This window comes from Brienomyrus brachyistius, chromosome 16 (genome assembly GCF_023856365.1).
Source record: "Brienomyrus brachyistius isolate T26 chromosome 16, BBRACH_0.4, whole genome shotgun sequence".
Lineage (NCBI taxonomy): Eukaryota > Metazoa > Chordata > Actinopteri > Osteoglossiformes > Mormyridae > Brienomyrus > Brienomyrus brachyistius.
The window spans coordinates 14,033,673-14,044,955 of NC_064548.1; the positions used below are offsets into that span (position 1 = coordinate 14,033,673).

Here is an 11,283-nt window from a genome sequence, read left to right on the forward strand (position 1 = left end):
ATGCCTGACGGCAACAATATATTGGCCATGCAGTCTGCAATGTCCATACATCTTGTGAGGAACAGAGGCTCCCTAGATGATAAAATGGTACCATATACTGGAAATCCATGAGAACAGTGGTCTTGGTGGAAGGAGGGACTTCCCAGAGCTTAAATCACAGCGGGTCCCTTTTCTTTGGAGGCTTTGGGGAAATCCTCTGCGTTTCTGTTGGCTTCGCATGCACTTGGGCTGTGGGCTCCGTGTTCCAGGTATATTTCGCCTCCAGTGTTAATGCCTCCCTGGCGTTTGGACTTTATCTGAGGAAATGCTTCCCAGATTTCTCTCCTGATAATGTCACACTGTGTATGTGTGTCTGTTTACACAAATCACATCTGGGCACCAAAATGTCCCCAAAGTGCGGTAAAACCTGAAACTTCCTTACCTTTGGGGACATTTTCCATGTCCCCATTTGGATAACCTCAGTTTTATAAAAATAAAATTTCAATCAAAGTAGTAAAAATGCCAGAAGTCATGTATTTTGTTTGGTTGCTTAAGGTTCAGGTTTAGGCTGGGTGGGGGTTAAGGTCGCCTTGTTGGGATTAGGGTTTTTCCCATAGAAATTAATAGAAGCTCCCCATTTAGATAGGTATACCAAGTGTGTATGTATGTGTATATATATATATATATATATATATATATATATATATATATATATATATATATATATATATATATATATATATATAACATACAGGGTTATGGAATTAGAAACCTTTGCTGAAAGGCAGCACATCCATATGCACGAGTATTGAGAATGTTCTGGCACCTTCCAGAAAGTTCTGTCTGAGGCAGTAAATGTAGAATACAGAGGTGTTTTCCATTGTTCTGATTGAAGCTTTAAATTTTCATTACATTGCATTTTTTGTTAGAATGTACCTGACCTATTACTGAGAAAACAAAATTGCATTAGCATGCAGTTTTGGGACAAATAAAGTTTTTTACAGATAAAAGAATGGGTAAAAATTCTTCTTGGTAATTGAAAGTGATTTATTCTACAAACAGCCTACTCAGAATGCTCTGACATATATAGATATAGCTTAGACATATAAATTTAAAGCCAAATAACGTGTTTCATTGTACTGCACTATAGCAGCTAATTTCACATAGTAGCAAATATCTTGTACTGAAGCTGCAATTGGCTAGCAGTTAAAGGAACAGAACTTCATAAATTTAAGATTTCACTTCATCTGACATCATACTGCCTATCAAAGACATAACCCCCCCACACTAAAATGCACTGCGTATCATCTTGGATGTTCATAGTTCATTCTCCTGCCAGTAGCTTGTTACGCACTGAATTTTAATTGTGCATTGTTCTGTGCCAAGGTGCATAAAATGCACATTTTCCAGCTTTGCAAAGTGGACACCCCAGCTATAGAGAATTTCGGATTGTCATCAAGGTGCATTGTGTGTATTCCAGTTCGAGTTGAGCACTTGGCCATCAATAGCTGTGGTGAAGTGAGCCTTTGCAGGTGCCCGTCAGAGATATTTCCCAGGCTGCCCCAAGCAAACTAGTCTCCTATTGGATGGCTGAGATTACTGTGCCAGTTAATGAATTACCAGCAGCAGGCCGACATAAAGCTGGCTAGAGGAGATTAATAGTCGTCTATTTTTGCTTCTCCCGTGCTTGAATAATGGCCAGCCTATTTACGTAGGGGCCTGGCTGTTTGTTTCTTCATTGTTTTTATATATTTGTCCGGCTCGCAGGAGATTCACACGGTGATCGCTGGGCCTTCGAGAAGCCAAAGGAGTTTCCAGACGAGTCCTCGAAGTCGCAGGATGCACAGGGCCTGCTTCCGGAGACTGACAGCGAGATCACCTACGCGGAGGTGGAGCAGCGGCTAGACCTGCTTCAGGAACACCTAAACAGGTAGATGTCATCCCCTCTATCTCCTGTGGTTCTATGCACGTCGATCGCGTCGGTGAATTTAACGCACTGCACTTATTTACCGAATCCATATGAATTTCATAGAAACAGACGAGGCTTATTTTAGAGGAAATGTGAGTGCTATTTTTAGCAGTGAGGTGACATCATGTCACAGAAGCTACGCGGCGGCAGCAGTCCGTCTTTCGGCCTCACAGCAGCACATCTCCTGGCGTATTTCGTCTGACCCCATGCTCAAGTCTCCAAGACTTCCAGGAGAAACCTCAGGCTTCTGTTCGACGTGCCTCTTCAGGAACAAGTCCCTTGCCCTGATACGTTTGAGCAGTGGCCACTAAAAATAGAAACAAACAAGGCTAAAATAACTGAGAGAATAGTCTTGGTGCTTTTCCGCCGTGCTGTCACTGCCGCTCTTGTTTCAGAAGGGGTTGGGTCTGCTTGGCTGATGACAGTCTCAAGGGTCACTCAGCACTCAAGCATCAAAGGCTTTAATTCAAAAATAAACAAATGCACAAAAAAAAAAATAGAGCAGACATCTTGAATTAGACATCTGTGTTATTAAGAAACAGACAGTCAAAGGCGTGAAGTAACTCCTCATTAAAGACTTGAATTAGACATGTAGATTTCACATCTTTGACTTATTCTGTTATCAGTTCTGTCAACAGAAGTGTGTGTATTATTTTAAATGCAGTTCCAAAAATTGAGTGTGCGAGTTCAGGACGGAACAGTTATATCACAATGTATTAGCTCTCTTGCTCCCCCAAGTGTTCGCTTAGAAAAAAACGACAACAGCAAAGGTTTATGGTCTGTCAAATGAATAAGTCCCCTGTAACAAGACGGTATCCTGTCTGGGGTGTCCCTTGTCCCGCACGTCCTGGGACAAACTCAAGGCTCATCATGACACTGCTCCAGTTAATTGGTTGGCAGGGGAATCGGTGACACATTACCCTAAACATTCATCTAAATAATAATAATAAAAAACGGAATAGTGAATAGAACATTGTGGTTCAAAATTAAAGGGTAAAGACACTGCCAGCTTCATCTGTATAGCTTAAGCATTTATTTAAATGTTTGTTTGATAGTTACGGAATTATTCAGTAGTTAATGAATCGAGGTGTGCAGTTCAATAATCCAGTTCCACAGCTCTGCTGTCACTGATGCCAGTAGAATATTTTGGTTTTAAAAACATCCTTTTAAGGGATTTTTGGATTAGGGATTTATTTAGGGATAAAATGTTGTTTTGTGAATATTTAAGGTCCACAATGTGCTGTTCTTTTCTCCATTACGAAAAAAAATATAGAGATGTTAAATGCAAGTCCTCCCCCTAGTGCTATTATTAGGAACTGCAGGACCTTGGAATGGAAACTCACTTTGTAATCGGCATCATTATTCCCATGATGCATGGGTTTCTCTGCAAACCTCAAGCTGGCAAATTTCATCGTGGGGGGGGGGGGGAGGTCCCCAAAGTCTAGATATGATTTTAATCCCATTCCCACCAAATGAAAACAATCAGTTAGGCAAATTGACATCTTAAAATTGTCCATAATGTGTGATTACCTCTGGGGGTGTTTTCTGGGATTTTTATCCAGGTCGCCCTCTGCCGTCTGCTTCCTGAGACAGACCTCAGATTCATACAGGGTGATTTACTTAATAAGCAGCTGGAATGTGAATGGATATTTTTGCAAAGTCACTGAATATATTTCTTTAGCAATGGTTGTTAAGTAGACATGCACCAAATATCAGAGCCTATCCAGACCTTTTAGACGGACTGGGTATCGGACATACATGACCGATCCACGTCTGATATTTACTTATCAGAATCTTTTTATTCACCAAGTACAAGGAATTCCTTTTGTTGCGGGTGGTATCATGGCATGAACAAAACACACATACAAATAAATTTCTAAAAGTAAAGGTGCAAGGATTTTTTTTGCAATGCTGAGTCAAGCATGTGGACAATATAAGTAAAGAAATAAAGAAATTAATAGATAGATAATGGATGGATGTAATGTGCAAAGAGCTTATTTCGTTTTTGGCAGTGTCTAAAAAAACCAGCTCCTATTTCACGTTAAATCTATTGTATCGCACGGCGGCGCTTTCCCATTTTAGATCTAGTGTTTCGGGGAATTCAAGCTGAATGCTAACACTGCCAGTCAGTTTTTTTTGCCACTGTGTGCGTGTGAACGCAGTGACTTCCGCCTACTGTGACGTCATGCACAAACCCTTTGAAGCAGAGTAGCGTAGGAACAATGGATAATTGGGTGACGAGCTGGAAGTATTTTACGCTTTTAACCACAACTAGTAGCGCAGTGATTTGCAATCTGTGTAGAAACAAAGTTTTGAGAGGAGGAAGTGTCGTTTAGCGAGAAATAACACTAACAAATCGCACGCAGTTGTGCGAGACAATGAGTAACACGAAAAAAAGCAATGGATGATTTAGGAGTCGCTAGATTGGGCTGTTTTTGCTCTTGGTACAGCTTGTGATGCATGAAGCTATCTATATGACGTGTAAGTGATGCTATTGCAAGGGGGGTAAAAGCTGTGGGGTATTTCGACCATTCGTTACTTGAATATACTCATTTGGAAATTACTGAAATTGAACTGCACATCCCTCAAAAACGCTTAAAACAAAATGTACAAACAAGTTGGTAGAGTTCATTGTGTATGTTTCTAGTAGTCTAATTAAAAATATATATTTATTTGTATTTACAGGATGAAAAATAATAATATATAAAGTATAATTATATATTCATTATATTAAAATATTAAAGTAAAAAGAGCTATTGGAATCGGTATGCGCAGTTCTGCATCAAAATCAGATCGGAACTGAAAAAATGTGGATCCTCCCATTCCTGGTTTTAAGGCCTTTTTCCCTCCCGAATCTGCCGTTATGTGATTGCCAGAAGTATCACACGCATTTGCATAGCAGAACAGGTGCTAAGATTTTTGATGATGGATGGATGTGCAGTTCTGAGCAAAAGTCAGTCAACACAATGTTTAAAGCAGTTTGTCTGAGTGTTAAATGTGCATTTGCTCAGAACAAAAAGCACATATGCAAATTAACACAATAAAAATTTGTTACATTTCATCACCAGCTCAGTTTGTACATTTAATTTAAATAGTTAAAAAGCCAATGAGGTATTGATTAGCCATACTGTATGAGCTAGGGTAACGTCCAAGTAAAACAAAAAGCAAGCGTGTAACGGACGACTGCCGCTAACACTGGGGTAACTTTAGGAAAGGTTTTGAACTGGCTAAGCCCCCACGGCTTGGCAGACCGTAGTTTTACCCTGGCCTAAAGATCACTTAAACATCATTTTGTTTGGCCTCCTATGACTTTTACACAGTCCTGTATATACTGTTGAGATACAAGCAATTCATTTATATGTTATAATAGGTTGGAGTCCCAGATGACATCAGATATCCAGAGCATCCTACAGCTCCTACAACGGCAGTCCACCTCAGGACCCCCTGCCTACAGTACAGTTACTGCCAGCCCTGAGTACCACCGGCCCGCCCTCAGGGTCCAGCCCGTCTCTGCCATCAGCACTGACCATAGATTCATAGCCGCCTCATCGCCGGTATCAGACTCACTCATTTCAATTTGAAGGGATGCATATGACGTCGTGAAGAACATACCTGACGTTTTCGCTTGTGTGTGGGTGTCTTTTGCAGAGTCCCGAGTTCCTTGACCTCAAACGGTCCCACCAGAAATCCAAAGAATGCTTATTAAGCTTGATCCATAAGGACAGGGCCTCAGAACAGAACCTGCCGTCCCTGCTGGAGCAGGCTGTGTACTCGGAGCACAGAAACGATCAGAACCAGAACCAAACAGCCTCTCTCAACCAGCACAAGTCCAAATCGCTCCAGCTTCCAGCCCATGAGACCTCGGTGGGAGATTCGGCCCTCAGTGACACCAGAATGGTGGGACTCCGCAGACCAGTCTCCGACCCTAGTCTTCCCGCTAGTTAGCTTCTCTATGTGTGTAGACCCTCCTGTGTGTCTTTCTGCATAACAAATTGAAGTTTGACTCAGGGTAGAGAAATCTACTGTACTGTCATATGCAAAGGAACAGAGTGATTTTTTTTAGATTTCTTAAATGGTGGTTCGCCATTGAAATGTAAAAAAAAAAGTGTATGTATATAAAATTATATTTATGATGTACATACATTTACGATGCAACACTGCCATCAACACAATGGACCTTGTCCAGGAAAGAAATGCATGTTTGAAAGTTTTTTTCTCTTGCATGATGTACATATTTAAGACTGGCTATCAGATTTGAAATCTGCATGTCTTTTTTGCACTGAATATTAAGTTACTGAAATACATTTTCATCAGTATGCACTTCTTTTTGATGAAACTATAAATATATTACTTAAACTATGAATTGCATTAGAGTTGCATTAAAAATACATATTTAGCCAATTTAGGCTCCTAAAGACCGTTGCAATATTGTGCCTAAGCCTGGACACATACACTTATGTTAAGCTTGCTAAAGGGTCATTAAATATGTAGCTGCAAATTACCGTCTTTACGCCACATTCCACAGTATAAAATCAGTAAATGTGAATTGCTGCGTGTTTGATGAATCAGTAGCGACAGGAGACACTGACATCACGTTTTTTGTTCTTTTGTAAACAAAAAAAAAAAAATAAGCATGTTAACTAAGATATCCGTCAGGTTATATGCGAGACTGCACCTTTGTCCGGGGTCTACAAGAGCAATAATATCGATTATTCTTCTTCACGGGAATTAACTGGGGAAAAGACCCCAAGAATTTCAGACAACGAGGCATTTTTCTTTTCTTTCTCTTGTGGACATTTGCCAAAAATAAGAAAATAGATTCCTTTTTTTTACTGGTGGAGTTAAAAAATGAATAGCAGGATAATCACTGATGTCAAGATTAGGTTAATACTTGGAAAATAGCACTTCAGATTTTGCATAATCATTTTTTTTCATGTATTGTTATATGGAAAAAAAAACATTCCACATGTGTCACTCTACCTTTTTGACAGGGAATTTCCTGCACTCTGCAGTATGTTATTTAGTCTGAAATGATGTCATGGCTTGCCTGTTTTAGAACGTCTGCATCATACTTGTGCTGATATTTGTGGGCAAAGTGAGGATGTACTGACGCCCTGTAAAATACACTTTGAGATATTTTTTTCTCACTTCCACTTCCCTTTGAGAGGGTGAAAGACGTCAGAATTGGAATTTTAGTATACTGTTTATACATTTAGGAAATCCTAAAGTAATGTAAAACAATGAACTATATGCAGAACATTTTTGACAAAGATATGGTTTTTTGAGCCTTTCTGATTGTCCTTGAAGACCGCCGTGATGTGCTATATAAACACGCATGTCATCCAACCACATAGCAGTTGCACTGCAGACATACATTTGAATATATTTTAACATATAAATATATGTACCATAAGTGCTCTTGTCATCCTGGACTTAGTAGATATATCATGAGAGTTATCGTACATATATTTATACCTTTCTCCAGTACATTACTTTGTTTTGTATTTTTCCCTGCTGTTTTATCACATTGATAATGCTATTGTTATATACTGACTTGGTATTATTGATAGTCGCGTGTCCTTGCCTTCTTTGTCCTATAGGGGGCATGATGTCCTCAGCCTTTAACACCACCCATGGTACTTTGGGTTGGCAGTTTTTGTCCATCTCAAGGTTAACAGCAGTTTTGAAATTCACTGTCTGAAATGGACATCATGCGGTGAATTTTTCAAACGCAAAAGAATTTGAAACAAGAAAAACAGACAGACTGTAACTACTGCCACATGGTACTTCCTTTAAGCAGCCCAACTCATTTACACTCTCACAGAGGACAGGAGGAGAGTGTCTCATTTCTAGAAATTACCTGAATGTAATGGCTGAACAATCCATATAAAAGTCTCATTATATTCACATTACCGTAGCAGAAAATGCCCAGAATGGCTTGCGTCATAGTCGCGGGGGCATGCAAAGTCTGAATCTGCTTGGTACAACGGCAGTTCACTTCGGTCAGAGTCCTACAGGCATGACAATTTAAACCAAGTTATTTTGATACGTCATTTTATAGTGACAAGGACCTCCTAAATTCCTCACCTGTATTTCTGCCATCATTGTTAATTGAACTGATATTTTCAGCCGTCATTTATTGAAAATGTATGATGGTACATAAAGTTGTATATAAATTTGAAGCTGGAAGTATTTTAAAAAATATCTAAACTTCGATATTAAGAACATTCTACATGAAATATCAGTATGGGTCTGGTACCTGCACTATTTATATGTATTAAGCTATGCAGTGTTTGCCTATTCGGTCCTCGGGGACTGTCTGGCAGGCAGCTGGGAGGGAGCAAAAATGTCGACCCAGTCTGGGCCCCCGAGGACCGTTTTGGGAAACATTGAGCGGTAGTGTTGTGATTTTAATACGCTTTTGGGAATGGCTACTTAGATCTGCAAGCAACGTTTGGTATTTTAAAACATTGAATGAAAAGGAATTGAAATTTTTACTGAAACTATTATATTTGCAAGGTTTTGCACATGGGTTAAACAAACTTGTGCTAAGAAAAAATGTCTTTGCTTTTAAAAACTAGTATGTTTAAAATTGTTTTTATGCATTTTTAAAATTTCCACTGTATATTTTATAAAATGCACACTTTACAGCTGATATGAATGTTTCTGTTCTATATATATAAATATATAAATATATACATACATGTATATAAACAGTTTAGGGATCTTATAAGGAATTGAATTAAACACATACCAAATACAATTCTGATGTATTTTGAATGCTTGTATTCTTTGTAAATGCACCTATATTAATTTAGGTACAGTCTTATAAGGTACTCAGTCAAAAAGCAGTGATTTTGTTTTCCAATTTAATGTCATAGAACAAATCATTAAAGTTCAGGAAGAACTTAACTAATAGCTCAAAGTTGTTAAAATCTTATCTACCTCTGCTTTAAAGGAACCCAGGGTTTTAGCTTGCGCTACACTAGCAGGAAGACTATTCCATACTCTAATTATACACTGTGTAAAGAAGTGCTTCCTCAAATTCGTTTTAAAATGTTCTCCCGCTAATTTCCACTTATGGCCATGAGTTCCAGTACTTAAACTAATATTGAAATAGCCATTTTGCTGAAGAGCATCCAGACCTGTTAGAATCTTATACACCTGGATCATGTCCCCTCTTAGTCTTCTTTGCTTGAGGCTAAACAGATTTAGCTCAGCTAACCCCTCCTCATAAGACATTCCTCTAAGACCAGGAATCATTCTCGTAGCTCTACGTTACACCTTTTCCAAGGCAGCAATGTCCTTCTTAAGGTATGGTGACCAAACCTGCACACAGTATTCTAGGTGGGGTCTTACCAAGGAATTGTATAATCGTAGCGTCACCTCCCTTGTCTTAAACTCCACACACCTAGAGATGTAACCAAACATCCTGTTGGCCTTTTTTATTGCTTCCCCACACTGGCGAGAGTCGGACAATGAAGCATCAACATACACACCAAGATCTTTTTCATAATAAGCTACCTTTATTTCAGTGGAATCCATAAAATATCTGTACTTTATACAGTATATCTGCTCCCTGCATGGATTACCTTACATTTATCTATGTTAAATTTCATCTGCCAGGTATCAGCCCAGTTGCTAATTAAATCCAAATCCCATTGTAGCCTCTCTGCTGCTAGATCAGTATCTGCTACACCACCCACCTTGGTGTCATCTGCAAATTAAACCAGTTTTCTGTATGTACTGTTAACAATATCATCAATGTAAATTAGGAACAGCAGAGGTCCTAAAATTGAACCCTGCGGTACCCCACTATGAACACTGTGACATTGTGCCTCTAATAACTACTCGCTGCTTCCTGTCTGTTAACCAGTTTTCGATCCAAGCTGCTACAGTTCCCAAAATCCCTGCAGCTTTGATCTTAAGCAAGAATCGTTTAAGGGGCACAACATCAAAGGCCTTCTGGAAATCTAAGTAGATCACATCGTACAGTAGGCCTTTTTGTAATCAATTTCTCTTTTAGCTTCCTCAAAAAACTCTAATAGATTAAACAGGACCTACCTCTCCTAAATCCATGTTGGCTATCCCTCAGAATGTTATTAGCATCCAGGTAATCTACCATTTTCACTTGGATTATACCTTCCATTATTTTTCCAGTAATGCTAATTAAACTGATTAGCCTATAGTTTGCTGGATTAATTCTATCCCCTTTTTTGAATATGGGTGTTATATTAGCATGCTTCCAATCAGAAGGTACCACAGCCGCAGATAACGATTTCTGGTTGGCTAAGAATATCCCTCATCTCTTTTAAAACTATAGGTAAGATGCCATCAGGGCCTTGCAATTTATTTATTCTGAGCTTAGCTAGGCTTTGTACCACATCAGCCTCAGTTATACATATATTGGTCAAAGACCATGCTGTATTCGTACTAAAAGGTGGTAAGTTACTCATGCTCTCTACCGTGAACACCTGTGTAAAATAATCATTAAACTCATTTACTATATCAATTTCTTTTTCAATTATAAGGCCCTTACTATCATGCAAATGAATGATTTCACCTTTTAGAGCTCTTTTGGAATAAAAATATTGGAAGAAACTTTTATTGTCATCCTTAGCCTCCAATGCTATTTCTACATTCCTCTTAGAGAGTCTAATGTTGTTTTTTAGCTCAAACTGTAGACTTAGATACTCCTGCTTAGTTTTTAAATCATTAGTTAATTTCCATTTGTGGAAGAGAGCCCTTTTCCTCCTGACTTTATTCTTAATCTTCGTAGTAAACCACTTTGTTTGCAGTTTCATAGATTTAGTTTAGCTGGAAACAGGTATGAAGTCCTCTTGCACTTGCAACACTGTGCTTATAAAAAATTCCCATGCCTCTTCAACCGTTTTGCTATTTAACTCCATCCAATTTACAGTTTCTAGTTTCAGTCTCATACCATTAAAGTTAGCCTTCCTAACACTGTATACTTTTGTTTTGGACTTTGCTCTTCAGCAGATGATATATATCGTTATGGAATTATGGAATATATATACACACACAGGGGGTGGCATGGTTGGTGCAGTGGTTAGCACTGTTGCCTCACATCTCTGGGACGCAGGTTCGAGTCTCTGTCTGGGTTACACGTGTGCGGAGTTTGCATGTTCTCCCCATGTCCTCCGGGTACTCCGGTTTCCCCCCACAGTCCAAAAACATGCTGAGGCTAATTGGACTTGCTAAATTGCCCGTAGGTGTGCATGTGCGAGTGAATGGTGTGTGAGTGTGTCCTGCGATGGGCTGGCCCCCCATCCTGGGTTGTTCCCTGCCTCGTGCCCATTGCTTCCGGGACAGGC

General features: G+C 39.3%; 1 protein-coding gene across 3 annotated transcripts in view; it reads left to right on the plus strand.

The window, feature by feature from the left end:
• Nucleotides 1–8,619, plus strand: part of kcnh7 (potassium channel, voltage gated eag related subfamily H, member 7) — a 71,382-nt gene extending 62,763 nt beyond the window's left edge. For all 3 annotated transcript variants that reach the window (XM_048978514.1, XM_048978515.1, XM_048978516.1), the window contains 3 exons: nt 1,747–1,909; nt 5,319–5,502; nt 5,597–8,619. In XM_048978514.1, coding sequence (XP_048834471.1) covers nt 1,747–1,909; nt 5,319–5,502; nt 5,597–5,893 — 644 coding nt within the window. In that variant the 3' untranslated portion in view covers nt 5,894–8,619. The remainder of the gene's footprint in view (nt 1–1,746; nt 1,910–5,318; nt 5,503–5,596) is intronic.
• Nucleotides 8,620–11,283: the final 2,664 nt, after the last annotated feature.